The sequence below is a fragment of the Monodelphis domestica genome, chromosome 7 (assembly GCF_027887165.1).
Source record: "Monodelphis domestica isolate mMonDom1 chromosome 7, mMonDom1.pri, whole genome shotgun sequence".
NCBI lineage: Eukaryota > Metazoa > Chordata > Mammalia > Didelphimorphia > Didelphidae > Monodelphis > Monodelphis domestica.
In genome coordinates this window covers 290491181-290511003 of record NC_077233.1, presented here as the reverse complement: position 1 = coordinate 290511003, position 19823 = coordinate 290491181, and the positions used below count along the sequence as shown (strand labels likewise).

At 40.6% G+C, this 19823-nt stretch overlaps 1 protein-coding gene across 8 annotated transcripts in view; it reads right to left on the bottom strand.

Moving 5' to 3' along the window:
- Positions 1-13978: 13978 nt before the first annotated feature.
- The window catches only part of SPIN1 (spindlin 1), a 109643-nt gene continuing 103798 nt past the window's right edge, over positions 13979-19823 (bottom strand). For all 8 annotated transcript variants that reach the window (XM_056804512.1, XM_007497818.3, XM_056804510.1 and 5 more), the window contains one exon: positions 13979-17139. In XM_056804512.1, coding sequence (XP_056660490.1) covers positions 16940-17139 — 200 coding nt within the window. In that variant the 3' untranslated portion in view covers positions 13979-16939. The remainder of the gene's footprint in view (positions 17140-19823) is intronic.

The following is a 19823-nucleotide window of genomic DNA, read 5'->3' as shown; positions in this document are numbered from 1 at the left end:
AACAACTAACTCTCTGGATTCACTAGCTTCAATATCATGTATTGACTAATTGAAATACAATATTTGCTAGCATATTTTTGTTCCCTGAAATGTCACTTTTATCCATTATAAAGTTGACTGCACTTTAAGCAAGATAAGCATGAACCTGAGAGATATATAAGATGACATTGTAAAAAAATATATAAGATCATGCCATAAAAAAATTAAAAGAGTAATAAATTTGCCTTCTGGATCTGTGGACAGGGGGAGAGTTTATGGTTAAATGAACTGAAGAGACGATTACACAAGGTAAAATGAACAATTTTGATTACATAAAATTAAAAAAATTTTGTATTAACAAATCTAAGTTAAAATTATAGGCAAAATAGATACCTAGAGGGAAAAAAAAAACAACCTTTGTACCAAGTTTCTCTGACAAAGGACTCATATTCAAGATAAAAGAAACTGATCCAAAGTTATGAGCCTAAAAGCCATTCCCCAGAAGCTAAATGATTAAAAGATACAAATAGAAACATTTTTTAATTAAGAAATTCTAGCTATTCGTTGGCTACAGGAGGGGAGTGGGAGAAGGGGAGGGAAAGATCATGAATCATGGAACCAGGGAAAAATATTCTAAATAATAAACTTAATTAAAAAAGGAATTCTAGCTATTAACCAATTATATGAAAAAAAGTTCTAAAACATTAAGCATATTAAATCAGTTTTGAAACTTCTTTTCATCCTCTTCAGGCTGATAAAAGATGAAAAAGACAGATGTTGGAGAGGATATGGAAAAACCGGTATGCTAGTATGTTGCTGGTACAGATAGGAAATGGTCCATCCCCATATAATCCTCTAGAAGCCCCCATTCTGAGTCACTGTTTAAATCAAAATTAGTTTCTTTCTAGGGAGGATATTTTGTATTGATTATAGTACCTTGAAACGGTCTTAGAAATAAATATTAAAAACCAGTCGATCAGATCCTCCACTTAATGTGCATCGCTGCCATAAATATAAGGCACCTGATCCTTCTGTCCTCATATTTGTCTGGTAATGTTTGAAGTCACTTCAATCATCCTGATTCCTGAATCATTACACCTGTCACTAAACACAAGTCTCATGCAATCCACTTGGGCACTACGCTCCTAGGTTGACTTAAAGTACTGAAGAGTAATAAAATACTACAGTACTTACTGGGTGAAGAGGTTCTGAGTCAATGGCCACAGGCTTATGGCTGTACATTACATTCTATTGAAGATTCAGTGTGGTAACCTCAGAAGAGGCTGCGATGGCCCTTTCAAAGCCTTAGATATCCCAAGTCAAATCAGTTTCTATTGTGTTGCTTAGGCACCAAAGAAAGGGGGTCAGTTTTCTGTGGAGAAAATTTAGCAAGTTCTAGTTATTAACACATCATTTCTCCCTTCATGACGGCTTTCGATGATGACGTACTCCATCAGATTTCATGAAGCCATATTCCCTCAAGAAGAGTATGACAAAACGTAAATTCAGTTTTCTGGAGAAATTAAGCTTCTAAATTCAGATTTCAAACAATAGTTTTTAGTCATTGAAATCTGACCAAAAGCCTTGGTAGGCCCGATGGAACAAGAGCTCTCTCTACGACGGACAAAAGGGACAAAGACGTTGCCTTGATGTCCAGTCAATCCCATGCATGCAGATGAAAAAAGGATGGTTGGCAGAATAAGCCTTCCCCCAAAGGCAATGAGTTCTAGGGAATAACTCTTAATCTGAAGGCTGATTAGATAGCTGGTACCAAGAAGAATGTCTTTAGAAAAGGGTCATTTTCTGGGATGAAGCACACCCATCTTCGAACATACGAGACGAGAGTAGATCTACCAAGAAACATACTGCTACTACCTAATAGACTGACGGAGAAGTTGTTGAACGATTGAAAGTGAAGAAGGGTTTACGGCGGTCCCATCAATTCAGTTTAAGACAAGCAACATTCATTTTGTATCTACTGTGTGCAAGAAACTGTGCTAGGTCAAATAAAATAGTGCCTAGCTTCAAAGAGCTTCCATTCTAGTGGGGAGATCCATGCTCCTAAAGAATTAAACCCAGTATGTGTGCTCAGAGCAATTTGGGGAGGGAGGAAAGCTCTTCTGTAGGAGAAAACTAGGATTCTGAAGAGGTGAAGATGAGAACTAAGTGAATTCCAGATCTTAAAGGGGGCTAATTACAGAGGGGGGAGTGCAATACTGGGTAGAGGCAAAGCCAGCGCACCTTGACTAGACTGGAAAGTGCATGAAGACGTTGTATGAAATAAAACTGAAAAAGATTGTATTTTCTACACCAAGCTGAGGATTTTATATTGTATGCTAGAAACAGGAGGGAGCCAGTTTTTCAACACTGAGATTGATGTTTCTGTGGTTCAGGTGTGCAAGACAGATTGGTAAGTGAGGAAACCAGTGGCAAAATCATTAAGTTGCAGTGCTGCAAGAGTCCAACAAGAGGTTGTGGGTAGAAAGAAGGGGGCAGTTGCAAGAGATGTGGAAAGTGCATTGACAAGCCTAGAAAACTAAGTACATGTAGCAGGTGAGAGCTAGAAATCCAGAATGAATCCAAGGCTGTGACCTTGGATGACTAGAAAGACGATTGTTCCAATGAGAGAAGAAAAGGTTTGGTGGGAACGCAAAGCTGTCTTGGATCTGTTGAGTCTGAGATGTTATTGAGCAGATAGTTCAGGAGAAAGATTAGGGCTAGATAAACAAATTTCTTATATGCACAGAAATAAATGAACCCAGGGCAGTCAGCTCAGTGGATTGAGAGCCAGGTCTAGAGAAGGGAGGTCCTGGGTTCAAATCTGGATTCAGACACTTTCTAGCACAGTGACCCTGGGCAAGTCACTTCATGCCCATTTCATAGCTCTTTACCACTCTGTTGCCTTGGAACCAATACACAGTACTGATTCCAAGATAGAAGGTAAGTGGGGGGGGGGGGGGAGGCAGAGGAAGGAAGGAAAAAATCCACAGGAGCTGATATCACAAAGGGAATGAATAGGAAGAGAAAAGAGTATTGGGGTATGCCCATCCTTGGGGGGGGGGGGGAGAGAATGATGATATAGCAAAGGAGACTTAAAAGGAATGATAAAAGGAGATCCAAATGAAAAGTGCTATTAAAATTTGGAAGGGAAAGTATATTTAATAGAAAGAAATCATGGCTGTAGAGCTCGAAAGGATCTCAGAGGCCATCTAGTCTAATCCCTTCATTTTACAGATAAGGAATTGAGCCTAGCTTCACCCAAGGTCACTCCAGAGCCATTTTTTTACAGTTTTAAAAGATGCAACGCGGTCTGATAGAATGAAGAAGTAACGGCAAATCTGGCAGCTCAGTCTCAATATTGTAGATGAGGAGGTGAAACATGCTATAGGCACTTTATAAATAAAAGCTAATCAGATTCTATAAGATGACATTCACACCATTTACATGGCACATCTTTCATTTAGTTTCCTACGAAAATCCTTTAGATGCTTGTCTTCTGGCACTTCTTGTTGCCCACGGAACAGAACGTAAATAGTAGGACTCAAAGAAAGCTTCCGTGACTTCAAACATCGTGCCCCTTCTACCATAGAGTGCTGTTCCACAAAGGACTACGGCCATTGCTAATCACATTGAAATATCATACAAACAGAAATACTCAGTATGAAATAAAACCTCGATGGATAAGTAGTCAAAGACGATGAACACACAGTTCTCAAAAGAAAGCAAACTTCCAATAGTCATACAGAATGTTATTACTAGTTACTGATGAGATAACTGTCATGGGAAATAGTCCCAAATAGATGACTAATAATAGGAAAGATGCACATGGCTCTGGGGCTTCATCTCTCATTTAGCAAGCAGGTAAGGAACAAACAGGGTTCAAAGAAAGCCAGGCACACCAATCCAATGTTAAGAGAATTACAAACTGGCCCGACCATTCATACCTCCAAGGAAGTGGCTGAAATGTGCGTATTAGACTTGGAGGACTCCCAGATGAGCCTATGCCCCCCAAAGTCAAACAGAAAGGTCCCATATATGGCAAGATAGTCAGCAGAGGATTTTTTGCAGCAGCCACGACCTGGAAAGGCAGATGTGCCCATTCCTTAAACAAATTATAGTACACGAATGAAATGGAATATTATGCTCTAAAAGAATACGGAAGAATATAGAAGCATGGAAAGACAGAGATAATGTAAGACAAACAGGGCTGAAGTGTAGCACAGGTCTCCAACAATGCAAAATGAAACTGAACCCTTTAATTCTAGTGATCAAATTTGGCCCAAAGAAGAGATCAATGTACTTTGCCCTTCCCTTACTTATAGAAATGGGGGACTGTGGGAGTGGGATGTAGGGATACTCTTAGTTTTCACTGATGTTTGTTTTACTATTGTTTCTTCCAATTTAAAAAATATTTTGTTGTAAAGAGATGGTTCTTTGGAGGGGGGATCTATTTGGAACTGAAAGAGATTAACAACTAAAGCTACTGATCTATTAAATGGTTCTTGAACATCAGAATTCTCTGGTCTGTTGTGCTGTGACCACTCCACCTACAATTGGCAAAAGGGACCCATGAACATCAAGATATGGCACGATCCCCGGGGCTAGATCACTTCCACTAGAAGCTGGTTGAAGAATTCTCTGAAAGCGAGCTCCACAAACCCCTGCAGACCGAGTATGGGAGCGGGAGGTGGGGGTAGGAGAAAGGACTTAACATTCCCCACCCCAATGCCCAAATTTTCTAAAGAGGCCTTTGATTTGTATAGTTCATTTTCCCTGTCATCACAAGTGGGAGAGAACAATGAGATGGAGGTGTGCAGTAAGTTTATGGAAGGAAAAGCAGAAAAACAAACTCGCCTCTAGCATCTTCGTTCCCACAATCCAACAACGGATTTCTGCTGTAAACACTACTGATTTATATTCTCAGCCTTCCGATTCTCAGAATCAAAGGCTAGAAGACCTGCAAGATTTAGAAATTATGTAGTCCAACCCCTTCAGAGGAAGAAAAGAAAGCCACACGGGGCTTGCCCAAAGTCGCAGCAATGGCCAAGCCAGGACTTACATTCGACCCTGAATAAGCCCTCTGTCTACATCACGCTTCCTCTCCAGCTTTAGATCATGATGAAAGAACTAGATTCCTTGCCACCATCTCCATATGGTGTATACATTAAGATAATGCTGGCCTTTGTGATTGAAGAAAAGATGCTCTTGAAAGCAATTCTCACTATCCCTGATCAACTGCAAAATCTGCCAGAATAGATAGGAAGCCAGCTGATTCCATCTCGAGTCTGACGTTTGCTTATTGCTCATTTTATGATTTTGTAAATTAGTTTAGCACCTCCAGAGGTACCCTTTGTCTGGCAAGAAAGCATTACATATCAGAATACTCTTCCCAGCCCAAGGCAGCTCATTCAGTCATTTTAATCATTCAATAAATATTTACTAAGTGCTTCTTGCCCAAGACTCTACAGATAAAAAAAAAAAAATCAATCAATCAAATAAGGTGACATTTCCTGACCCAAAGGAGCTAATTCTGCTTCCACTGTCGTCCTAAATGGTTCGTTTTCTGGCATTCTTCCTGCATGGACAATTGTAGTAGAAAGAAGTACTAGTGAACTCTGCTTGCATATTTTACGATGAGTTTCTCCCAACAAAATTGTCTGCAAACTTTGATGACGGTTGCTGAGATTCCAAATCCTACAGTGATTTTATGTACACATGTGGCACATCGACAAAGCGATTCTGGTACTTGAAAGCGCTCTTAACATGCTCATAAGGATATGGATGGAATGATACACATTTCAGAAAACGTTGCAATAACCTGGACTTGGATACCGTGGTTACTTTTGGGGATCATTGCTGATTTCCTAAGAGACCTGACAATGCAGCAGCAGATTCAGTTATTGCTTTTAGCTCCATACAGACTGTGGAATTGAAATAGAGCTCTCCCCAGAAGGTCGGGAGACCATTTGCCTGATTTGAGGTATACTATCGATGTAGTGATACAGCGATACAATGAGTCAATGAGAAGCTGTAAAACACTAACTCGACAATTAGTACAGACACAAAACTGTTTCAGCACTTTGAGAATCTCAACTGTAACACTTTTGCCTGGTAGAAATTGTTAGCATCTTTCCAAATTGGATTTTTTTTATGATTCCAAGCTGTAGCACCCAAGACAAACATGGGAAATCCTAGATCGATTTCACAACTCTGTCACAGAAATGAATATGCCTTTCAGATAACCCACAAAGAAGAGACAGCATGGAAAAATAACCTCCGATTCTCTCTAAGAGAACCAGAGTTCTCGTGATCCGACGGATCTGAAGAAGCCTGGTCTTAGGGCGATAGTCCCCAATGTGGATATTGTCCAGCCGTATCTTTTTAGACACTGGAAACAATCTAAACGCAGATGTTTTCCTATAGAGTTCGATACTACATTAGGAAGAAGGTAACTAAATCTGCTCGCTGACTTGGCCGAGACTGGGAGGTACTTTTCAGAATAGCTTTTTATGACACACCTTTTCCTAGAAATTCCCTCTAAGTATATGTAGAATAGCCTGCGGTCCTGGAAGCTAAATGGACAGTCTTTTCAAGTTTACTACTTTCAGGGAATTTTACTGTTTGCCTCCACATGCTCATAGCACTTCCCTGCTCATGTCTACACAATTGTCAACAATGAAAGAGGCAGATGAGTATTTTCCATGTGTAATGATTTAGTCAAATCTTAGGAATGAAAACCCCCACCTCCAACGGACCATAAAATCAGAACGCTGGTTGGTAAAAGCAATTTCCAGTGTCTGAAACTGTTTACTTTGGTGTGGTGGGACAGGAAGATGAGGACATTTTAGCTATACATGTCCCCGAGAATTTGTTCAAAGAGATGCCAAACTCCTAACAAAGCAAGGCTAAAGATGTCTCTGGAAAGAAATAGGTCGGACATAAGCCATTAAGGTACACCTTTCAAATATGGGCAGTGCCCCCAAAGGTTTGAGTGCGCGTTAAGCTTCAATAGCCGATGTCTTTATGAAATTCCAATTTAGAAAGGATAATCCCAGTAAGGCTGAAAACATTATCAACTTCCTCGAGGAAGAACTGCAGCATACCTAGAGTTGAACTGTGTAACTCAAGTTCCTCGCGAGTCAGTCTTTGATCTAATGGATGCTCCAATGTTTTGCGGAGCTCCCTACCAGGAGCGCATGAAAAATGACTCTAATAACATTCGAGATAGCCATCGTGCAACTCTCTAGTACCATGAAGCCCGATGGTGACGCACCTCCAGGAAATGGACACGTTTATGAGTTTGGCCTGGAATAACAAGAACACAATTTTGAATCCAAGCACACAAGGATCAGAAAGTTCAAATTTGCAATCTGTCAAACTGTATTAGCCACATATCTGAGAATTAGGATCTGAAAATATGCCCAGACCAAGTCTCTCACTACAGTTTAAAGGGCAGCAAATAAGAATATAACTAACATGCACTTGGATGGCGTTTTAGTTCACAAAAGCTCTTTGATCACCACATTGGACTTTCATGTAGATATGAATCCAAATTAATGTCTCCATTTAACAGATGAAGAAAGTGAGGTTCTGAGGGTTTGTCAAAAGTTTAGGAAGTGGGAGAAGCTCTAGCTTTCTGACTATGTTAAGCAGACGGGCATTTTATTTTTCTAAGAAATACGACTACTATAGGTCTCTTTTGGCAAGATCTTTAATCATTTTCTTTCTTTATGGCAGTGCATTTTGGGGCCACTCAGCTAAATGTTAAGCACAGAAAATGACCATGACCCAGAACTTTTACATCTTAAAACCAACATAGAGTCATATTAAGGTTTTGGCCAATACCACCTAAATTTTTTGGTGGCAAGAATGGAAAAAAAAAACACCAGCACCAAAATTCAAGGATGGAATCATATGCAAATCCTTAGCATATCCTTATTTTTAAAGGATGGAATTCCATGATATTTTAAGATGAGAAAAGCAAGGCATAGAAAGGCCAAAAACGAATAATGGCTACATTGCAAGATTTTCTAGAAAACTATAATGTAATGTTATATAATTTCAGGAACACGAATTTACCTCTTCAGAGAACAGGAGGTTATTGGAGGGAGAGGCTCAAAAACAACTAACAAAACTGGAAAAGTAATTTTCAAGTTTCTGAGTTTATCACTTCCAGGGAAAACAAAATGAATACAATCCATAACCATTTCAGATAAATCTTGAGCTATACGTGAGTTTAATAATTTGTGTTACAGCCTGATTTTCAAATTATTCTTTTAAAGAAATAATGAAATTCAATTGTAATGCAATTTTCTTTGGGAAACTTAAAAGTCATCATGTCTGCTAACATTTTGGGGTATAAGATATCCAATACTACATGGCTTTATTTGAAAACCACAAGTGTGTATTTTCTTCATAATTTTTCATAAAACCGGGGGGGGGGGGGAGGGGGGCACAGTAGTACCTGCACTATGACATTTTCCAAGAAAAAGTGAGTTTGCTTTTTAACCTGATCTAGAAAGGATCGCTACCACTACTACTAAATGATGAATTTCAACATACTACTAGAAGACTGTCATACTGAATTATGGGATGCATGACAACTTCTAAAGGACATCTTTCAAACAGTTGTTTTGAGTATATTTTTAAAAAAGCAAATTCTAAAATCCAATTATATAGATGTTATTAAAAGATCTCTAAAGAAAATATGAAATTCCAATCCCTCTGTATTGCCCACAATGTATGAATTATGTTTAAATACAACATATATGTACGCATATATTCATGAACATATACACTATACGTAAATATATATTTTTAAAAAATTTTGGGATGTCCAATAATTAAGTTGAATTTACTGGCTATTCTTAAGAATAGCCAAAGACAAACCATAGCAGTCATCAGTGAAGTGAAATTGTTAAATTCATAAAGAACGTAAAGGGATTTCATATCAGATCAAGTGTAAAGGATCATAATGTGTCTCTAGCAAAATAAAACCCTGCCAAGTTTATTCTCCTTTGCAAGGAGAATAAAAGATAAATTATAATCAAATACAGAAACACAGCAATATGAATACAATAGTATGGAAGACAAGCTGAGGTAGAATAAGCAGAACCAAGAAAGCAAATGCATAAAATGTGAGCAGAAATAGCAACCAAAAAGAAATCAGTGACTAACTTGAACCCGAAGAAGAAACATGAGACTATCTTTTGTTGCCTTTCTTTGTAACTATAGTGTTTACTCTGCATAAATTAGAGTTGGTTAATATGCAGAGTATGACCTTAGCTGCTCTTTCGCCCCTTTTTTTAATTCACTGTTATAGGATATTTAGAAATGAAGATGATCTAAAAAAGATATCAAAAAACTTTGAAACATGGAAATGCATCAGTGCTTTTAAAAAAGCTGCTAAATTTCTAATAATCAGTGAAGGTAATGAACAATATGTTAGTATTTATTCAGCATATATTGAGAATTAACATATTGAAGCAATAAAGATTAATTTTGCCTGCTGTGTCTCGGATTTTTCAAATTTTAATAGAGAATAAATAAGAGTTGAAGATCTGAAGCAAGATAATTATTAAAAAATGAAGAGTCAATAAGATGAAACTGAAGGAGAAATTCATCATTAGGAATGTTACTAGATTCCACAAATATATGTATTTTTTAAAATGTAGGACTATAAGTAAGTCATCCATTAAAAATATTTTGGTTTTATATTCCAAATTTAATATGCATTGGAAAGATTTTTTTACTTACTAAAATGAAATTTAAAAGGAAATTAGATATGATCTAAAGAAAAATGTCAAGAAAATGTACTGGGTAGAAATAAGCTTTGATGAACATGAAATGAAGATTAGTGAACATAGATAGAAGAGGAAATTTTACCAGTGTTAGGTCAACCAAAATAAATAAAACTGTACCCCAAATGAAATGTAATGGATTCTCCAGGCATCATGTTCCAGGTGCCTACAAACGGTGATGTCGTGTTGGAAGGGAAATCGTCGTGAGTTCCAAGATCTTTACTATCACAAAGGCCAACATTCCCACTCTTGGAAGGTCCTCTCTCCATCTCTAGCTTCAACAACCCTTAGTTTCCTGGTCAGCCTTTACCAAAATTGGATCCAGTAGTTATTGCGTAGCAGGCAACGCTGCTCAACCCTGAGGAAAAAGGAACCAAGGAGCTCCTACTCTAACGGGGAGGCAACGTGTACATGTGAAAGTCTGGATGGGCACACACAGAGCAAAACCAAACTGGGGCAGCACCTACGCCTGCACGAAGGTGGCGCCATCTTGGAGGTGGAAGAGAGGAATGATCAGACATGGTGACTGGCAGCAGAGATGGAGCAGGAAGATGGAAGAGAGTGTATTGTGTGCGAGAGGAACATTACGTGGGCAGCTAGGAGGCATGGGGGCATTGAGGGAAGGTGTGAAAGGAGACAGAAGAGAGAAGGACTTGCAGGAGTCTGTATTCATTTCAGGGGTCACAGGAAGCTCACAGAGAGGGTAGGGAGGGTGGGGAGACATAAACTGGCACATCAGGAAAGCCACTTTGGCAACTGTGGAAAATAAATTAGAATGGGGGAGGCATGAGGCAGGAAGACCAGATTGTGTATATCTGACATGTAGTCTCCTTAAATTAGACCGCCAGCTCCTAGGGGCAGGGGAGCCCTCACCCATAACACAGCACCCAACACAGAGGAGATGCTTAATGAACACACGCTTATCGTTTCCTGGTTGGGATTTAAAGCATTTTATAACTTCTCAAATTGAGTGCCCGGCTTCCTCAGTCTGGTCTGTTTTCTACCCACTACACAACACGGACTCCAGTGAAATGACAGGTAGGACTTTTAAGATGTCAGCTCTTCACATCAGCATCCGTAGAGTCGTCCTTTCCTTATTTTACAAGCCAAAAGAATTTCTTTGATAACATAGAACTTAGATTGAAGGAGTGAAAATGAAACAGCGATTAGCAAATGAATAACAAATCACAAGTAAAATGATGACTCAGGAAGGGGGGACTTTAGTGTTCTTTTTTCACTTCTAATGGATCACTTATTTTCATTTAATTTTTAAAAAGTTCTTCAATGCTTTATTAGCTCATGTAGTTTTCTTCACATCGACAACTCCTCATTTCTTTCTGTCTCAGTCACTTGAGGGCGGGTTTTAAGAGCGAGTAGTTTCTTTTGCCTCCTTTGCTGTTGCAAGTATTTTAACGGGTTCAGAGGCTACAATATTATAAAACTTGATCAGCATACAAGGAGAACCAATTGGTTCTGAAACGTTTTGTGTGGTCTTTCGGGTATTTGCGTTGATGTTTCTCCCTGTTGTTGCTGTGAGCGGGAGTGAATTGATCATTTTTTAAATTTTAACCTTTGATTTCTTTCCATTTTGGATCAAGCTTCTTACAGATATTTTAAGAGCTTCCGCCTAGAAATACAACTTAAGAACAATGTAAAGACAGCGTGCAGTATCCCTATCATTTCTGAATAGACAGGTTTAAAGTTTTTCTCCTTAATTCTTCCCTCTTACTTACCACAGATGACAAATCCAGTTCAAATAATTCTATCCGTCAAAAAATATTATTGTGGGCAAGTACTTACATGATCTAGGAAACCTGTCAGTTAGCAAATAAGAGGGGGAAAGATCAGAGCCATTCAAATGCGAAAGCTGCCAAAAATGAAGTACTGGATTGTAGTCCTTCCCGAGTTGTTGATGACTCCCCGAGAAGCTAAAAACCTTGAAAGGCAAGGATGGTTATCACGGATTAACAAGCACGCTCAGCTTGGAAATAACCAGAGGCCAAGTCACAAACATGAAGCAAAGGTAGTAATATAGTCTTTTAATGGGCCAGCAGATCCTGAAGAATCTACAACTACTCGGCCTTCTTGAGTCAGGGTTCTTTCTTAATATTTATTCTTGAAATGGCTCTTTTTCTTTCATTTTCTTTTCATTTGTCCGACATATTTTTCCCCTAAAGAAAAAACCAGACATTTCGAAGGAAACTGGACGTGGAAGCTAAGACGTAAGCCCAGTATCTTGTTTCAGATGTCCTCCTACATGGGAGAAACAAGAACAAACCAGACAGCTGAACTCTGAGAATCCCTGCTTTTCTACGGCCATTTATACTTCTTCAGGAATTCTATCATGGCTGGCGAGGGAGGGACCCGACGCCCGTCTACGATAGAAACCACAGCCAGAGACTAGAACCATTTTTTATGACCGTTTCAGCACATTTTTCTTTACATAGTCAAAGTCATCTTTTAGCGTTCAACAACTGCTGCTGGTGGTCTGGTCCCTGGAGCCATTCCCTCTCCTACAGGATACCTTCCAACAACATGGCGCCTCACCCACACCCTTCCCATGGCCCCAGTTGTCCCTATCAACACTCGGCAAGCCCCAAGCATCTAGTATGTGCGAGGCACGGTGTAAGTCACTTGGGGGGATGCCAAGACAAGAATGACTCCTGCCACTGCTCGTGGATCACCAACACCAGCTTGATCTTCATATTCTAGTTCTTCAGAAAACACACGACTAAACCATGAGTAAGTGAACACACCTGAAGATGCCAGGAGAGCATGTTGACTGCTGAATAAAATGGTTGGTTCGTGCCTTCTAATGCACTTAAAGGCTCAGTTTTCTCTCCACACTGCCACCGAATGAAGCTTTCTTTGTCACCTAAGTGAAGGCGATTTTCAAAAAGTCTAGTAGAAGACATTTGTTTATCACCAATTTCATCTCATTAGATTCAGCCCGACTTGTTTTTAGCCTTTCAAGAGCTTCATGATCAGGTGTTTTTGACATTTTTGTCTTGCGGGAATCCCTCGGGCAGCCCAGTAAAACCTATAATCCCTCCTCTGAGAATGTTTTTAAATGAATAAAATTTAAAAAATAGGTTCACGAAGGAAATGAATTATATTGAAATACAGTTATCAAAATATTTTTTGATTTCTAAGACCCCAGGTGAAGAACTCTTGTTCTAGATCTCGATCAGCCTTCAATTCCTATTTATCATTTTGAATATGACCGAGTTCTGGGTAAGCTACGATTTAAAAAAACAAACCTTTTTGATGGAAAAGAAAATGGAAAAAGGAAAACCCCCAAAGATCTGTCCAGTTTCCTGTGCCTTCTTGCACGTAAAATCCTTTCCAAGTATCTCACTGATCACTGAATTTCAGAGCAGGGAAGAAGATGAAGTTCTCATCTTATAGTTAAGGAAACGGAGACTCGGAGAAACTAACTCATAACAAGGAAGGCTCAAGGCTAGCAGCGGGGATCAGGAAATCAGGTGCCTAAACTCTGTGCTCTTTCCACAGATACGTCACATTAAGATTCTCCTAACATAAAACGGATAATTTCTTATGCAAAAAAGTAAATAAAAACCACAACTATGAGCTGCTCTGACCATGATAAAAGCTGACCTTTGGACACAAGGGATTTAGCTGCAGAAGGCACATAAAGCCAACTCGATCCTGTTGACTACATCTAAGTTAATGCCTGAAATGCAAAACTTAACTGTAGACTTACATGGACAGGGTTGCAATTACTTGCACTGAGGAGTCCTCTTGTGTTTGCACTTATTCAGCATTTCAGAAGTCCTGAAGGATGTGCCCTTCTAATATTGTGGGTCAGAATGTGAGTGAGTAAAAATATTGAAGATGAAGAATATTCTAAATATTGGTTTAAAGCAGGTATGGATGTCAAAATCTATATCATTAAAGTACCGTGGCGCATAACGTCCTAGTTGTATTTGTTTTTAAAAGGTGAATACTCGTTTTTAGGTTCATGTTGATAGGTTCACTCAGATGTGACGGTAGTTTATTTTTTTTAATGGGGAGGGACAGAATGGAAGAGATTTTTTACAGATTGAAATTTATGCTTCCAGATCAAAAACCAATTCCTTTCTATGCTTACATTTTGGAAAATTGACATTCATACGTGCTTGGTGACTACTTGCTTTAAATAAGCAATCATTTCCAAAATATGATACGATGATAAGTTGTTCCATATTAAAACCAAGTTGTACTTTAATTACAATAATTGAAGAAACTATCTTCACAGTTTTAATGTCACATTTTGCTCATGAGAACAAAATTTACAGTCATAAGTTGCACATAAAGGGTTTATTTTAAATGTTTTAAGGATAGAGTTACATCATAATTATAAAAATTACTTACAGAATTAAGTAACAGATTTAAAGTGTTTATACTTCTAAATGCAGAGAACAGGGAACTGTCTACATTGTTCAAAATAAAATGAAATCAAAAAATGAAACCAAGCTCCAAAGATGAAGTCATTGACCTAATTTTAAATGTGAACACGAAGACCTCTGAACTATACACATACCTAGAACGATCCGAACCGCACTACTGATGTAAAGTACAAAAAGCACAGCATTTCCAAGGAACCACAAAACTGCTTGAATCATAATTGTTTTCCCTGAAGTCACTGACATGGTTGTGCCTTAGGAGAACCCTCCTTGCTAAGGAAGAGGACCTCAGGAAGGCCTGGGGGCGCTGCCGCCCATGGCAGCCAAGTGGCTTTGCCAGCACATCCATGGCTTTATCAGAAACAAAAGCGACTCTCCAGTGCACGGTAGGGTTTGGCACACAAAAGAAAGGCTGAAGTAGGCTGTGTCGGTGTCACCGTGACTCCTGCGTGTGTACGTCCGACAACGCGTGGTCCCTTCAAATGCTGTAGGACACATACAACTGGAAATCACCTTCGTTGGCACTATGCTCGCCTCACCAGTGCTTTGATCCTACTAACAACCATTCAAACAGCACAGGAAGCAAATTCACACAAAACGAAAAACAGAATTAAAAAAAGAAAACAAAAAACCTAAACATTTTAACATGCAACTTTGTCTGTTACGCTGAACATTCTACGTCTAAGCATGCAAAAAAGGATGGTCTGCATTTGATTCTGGAGTTGTACATGGCAGCCTGATATCACACACACAATACAACAATACTACAGCAGGTACATGAGAAAGGCCGGTAGTTTATACACAGATCCGCGGCCTGTGCGGACACAAGCCCCATGATCGTCTTGGAAAGGGATGCTGCACTCCTAGAACAAGGAACCAACATGTTGGTTACCGGGGTAACGCAAGCACTGCATGCAGATCTGAAACATGAGCCTGAAACGAGGCCCAGAGCAGCTGGGCAGGAGCGGGATGGCTTCCAGCCTCCATCAAGTGGTGTCAGCTACCAAAGGGGGAGACGGCCCCACCCGAACCCCCAAAGCGACAAGCGGGACGATTGTTTAAAACCGAACCCTCATTTGGTCTGGCTGGTCCTCCCGAGATGGCGGACGCTGTGGACAGTAAAGCGGCTTGCAGGAAAGCCTCCGGGCAGGCCACTCCACAGCGGCCGCTTTGTCTCCGATGGACGGCCCCCAGCTCGGGCCGCGGGGTTCCCTGGGTGTGGACACGGGACACGCGCACTCGCTCTTGCGCCACCAGCGCCAGCGTGGGCTCACGGAGCCAGGCTCAGCTTTGAGATTTACATGCAGGACTCGCAAGAGTCAATAGAAAACGCTCGACAGGTCTGCAGGGCGAGAAGCGCCGCAAATCTGCTCACCGTCAGGGACACGGGAACACGGAGGACTCGGGGCTTGGGGCTGCCCGGGGGCGGGACCACACGAGCCTTAAGGCCAAGCGGGGGGCAAGCGGGGAAGCCTGGGCGCCCCCCCAAACACCGGCTCTCCGTGGGCCAAGCCGACCGCCTTTCCGATGGGGAGCATCGGGGGAGGAGTCGGCTGCGGCTCTGGGCGCCGAGACTGGCGGCCGCGTCCTCGTGCCCACGGAATGGACTTCCCACTCGCAGACCCGAAGCGAGGACACACACCACCACAGAAGGCTACACCAGAGGGAAGCTGCAGGCTATTTGTTGGGACACTCCTTGGGGGGACAGAAGCCAGAAAGGAAATGTGAATAAATGCCTTCTTGGACCATAATTAGAACAGTAATAAAAATAACAAGAAGAGTAATCAAAATAAAGGGAATCCCAGAGAACCTGTAAGAAGGCAGAACATGCTTCTCTCTCTAAACCTGGATGGCTAACAAAAAAGAACTGAGTTGTTCCAGGAACTTCTGGCAACAGCAGGTGTGTTCTTCGCCTTCTGAGCACTACCAAATTCAGGCTGCCAATGTCAACGTCAAAGAAGGGGCCAGACGCGTCCTCAAGGATCGCACGTGGCCGCGCGGTGCAGCACCAGGAGGCCGGGTCAGCCGGCCCTCGGACACGCACCGGCCTGTCGCTACGCCCAGCAACGTGGGCGCTCCACCTGCCACTGTTCCCCTGGCCGACTAGCCTCCAGAGTGAAAGGTGCATCAACAAACCCTTGCAGCGCATGACCACTGAGTTTCTAAAATGCACGCGCGGAGCATTCCCACGTGCGTCTCGTTTTGACAAAAGTTAACTTTAAATAAGAAGTAGAAACACAGTAAACAGTCTGATCCTGCTTCGGCCAGGCGTTCCTATGAAATGGGAGAATCTCTAGACCTCTCTTTGAGCTTGCCCCAACCCTCACAACAAGGACTGCCAATCGCCAAAAAATCATATTTAATATTACAGAAGGCAATATAAAAAATATCAAACTACACTTGCATGTGAGTACAAGATCGAAGGGGAAGAAATGGTTACGATCTATTATGTTTTTAGGTTATTGAATAGGATACTAGATTAACTTTTTCCACAGCCTGAATTGGTAGCTGTTCTTTTCTTTAGCTCCCCTCCTGCCAAAGAGATGGACTTCTTACAAGGGGAGACGCTCCCGACGCACAACGTGTCATGTTCACATAAATCTGTACTATTCTGAACAAAACAGTTTTGCTGGCAGAGATTGTGGGTTCGCAGGGACATGTAAGCTTTCATTAAACTGGAAAGCAGTCAAGTCTTTGTGTCTACAAATTTTACATTGGATAGTTCCACAGATTTGGCCAAGTTCACGATGACATCTAGGATGTTTTCACCAAATCGTAGACATAAATATGGAAATCGTCATCAAACTTGATGAAATAGACAGAGGGTTTGGCTTCTACTTGATGGATGACCATGCCAGTCCTTTTGGAGCCATCTTCTTTGGCATATTCCACTTGTTTGCCGACCAGGCTGTCTACCACTTCTCCTGGTTCCCGTTCAGCTGGAGGTGAATCATCTAGAGTGGTACGGAAACAAACAACAACAACAGTGAGGAGTCTTTGTACAACTCACAAGGTCATAGATTTTCAGTGTTTACGTGAAAAATGCCCCAATGCAAGGAAATACAAAAATATGATTAGATAACAAAGGGAAACAGTAGAACTAAAGAAGATCCCTTTAGAAAGAAACTGCCACTTTACTCCCCTGGTGGATTCATTAGCTCCCACGCTGCTGAGACCAGCGACCACAGTCAGAACACTTCCTGACTGCAGCCGCCTCCCTGAGGAGGAGTGACTTCTGATGGGTGCTTGTTGTAGCAGCCCCGAACATCCTAAGAGACCCCCTAAGAGACACAGCAGCCCCTGGCCGTCTCATCAGTGCCCTACTGCCATTTAGATCTCCCAGGTCTCCTCCACCACCCTTCCACTCATGGTCCAATGAACTTGGCCACTGAGAGGGACTGGGGTTCCATCACTGTAACTTTTCAAACTAATGACTACGGGTGTTATTTCTCCTCATTGAAATGGAAGTTCCGAGGACAGTCTTAAGAATTCAGGTTCTTAAAACAATTATATACTATTTGCATCGTGAAGTAAAATGAAAACAGCCCTATGAGATTCTGTCAACGATTGTCCTCACTCCTCGCAAAACATCTGGATGCTAAGCAAACCAATGAAACCACATGTAAAAAAAAGAATTTGGTAAAAGAAAGGAAGTAGGGAGAAATGAGACAGTAGATGCAGGTCACCTTATTTTTCTTTGAAAGTTAACAGTGTTTCTTTCATTTTCTACTTCTCTATAGAAAGGCAATCTCATAGAGTGGAAATGTATTTTCACAGAATGTGAATTTCAGAGTTGGAAAACAGCACAGGTACTGTTTAGTATAACTCAAATCTGAAAAGGAACTTCGTTATGATATGTTATGTGTAAAAGACACAGTAATGTGGTCAGGAGTTTATCGATAGGATAAAGGTAAAAAACCCGCCATATACAACAGAAGAAAACATATTGCTAATAAGCTACTTAAACTAATTATCATGCTTATCTACAAGATCCATTTACAGCTTTTTTCTATACTATCACACCGACAGGCACAATGTAAGTATTCATTGACTTATTCAACTGCCATTTATTATGTAGCTGAAAATTTGGCTTCATTCATTTTTATAGGGGAGCCTATTAAAGACGAAGTGTTATAGCCAAGATGAATAGCTATTTAGAGTCAGTGTAAAGACTAGAACCTAGACAGTGGCCCCCAGCTAAGTGCCTTTTTCATTAAACCATGCTGTCATGCATTTTCAAAGCAACATTCTAGAAAACATTATTATTTCAAAATAAAATAACTCCTTTTGAATTATAGTATATACAGTTTAATTTGTTGGTCATCTTGCCAATCCAGTAAAATCTGCTGTCCTATATGAATATATATATAAATTAATAGCTATGTGAATATATGGATTAAATTTTTTTCCTTATCAGAAATTTTTTTCAATGAATTCAGGAACAAATACTAATTCTATGTTAGACACATGGAATACAAACACAAAAATGAGATGATCTTTGAAGAAATTTCTGTTATATAGGAGTAGACAATGTGCACACAAATATATATATGTGTGTGTGTGTGTATATACACGTATTGTAATATTTATTGGGAAAGGATGGGGGGATTGAAAAATGGGAGATAAAGGGAGGTTTGTAGCAGGGTATGGAGGAGTTGAGGGGAGAGGGGGAATATTGCTTGGTGAGGCAAAGGAGAGAGATGCCCCCTGCCGAGAGGAAACAGCAGGGGTCTGATTACGACTGTTTGTTGTTGAATGACTGAACTGATGTTCAGCTCCCTCTATGCCCAGAAAAGATAGTCCACTTATCTGACTGAGAATTCAAATAATATGAAGTTTAATAACCAGTTGGGATTGGAGTTTTTCCTCAGCTACAGAGATGAGGCCAGGCCGCATAGGCTGGTGGCGGGTTTCTCCCACTCCTGTCTACTCTATATCAGTCCTCGCTTTGTCTAATTCAGAATCTTAGCAGTAGACAGAAAGCAAACAAGAACAATTCTAACCTTCAGAAGCCTGTGTATTCGGGCTGAACAAAGTAGAGGTACTCCACTCCAGACTGGGCTGAATCAGCTCCTCCCTCCTCCAATACCAGGAAGGAAGTAAAACCCGGCAGGAAGGAAGTAAAACCCGGCAGGAAGGAAGTGCTAGTCACAAGACCCAACTGCCACTTCCAGTTACTGTCAGTCTTGTTTCCTTTCCACAATATATACACACTCTATATATTTTTGAAGGACATACAAAATAAATACAAGGAATTTAAGAGAGCGCAAGGTTGGCAAGAATCAAGCAGGCTTTGAATAGGAGCTGGTATTTGGGTTAGGCTTTGAAATACAAAATCCTCTGCTTGGTCTTTAAAAATCCATTCTATCCTAGCTCTTCCTACCTTTCCAGTCTTCTTAACTCTTACTCACTGTCACATACTCAGACCCAGTGACAATTGCCTCGTCACTCTTCCTTGAAAAAGGGATTCCATCTCTTGGCGTTCCTCATTTTCCTTGGCTGGAGCACTGCTACTCTAGTCTGCCTACTGCCTTTCCTGGCTTCCTCTATATCACAAGTAAAACCCCTAGAGAGCTTCTATAGGAAGCTCTTCCCTAGTCTCTCTTAATCCTATTGCCGTTACTCTGTTAATGACTTG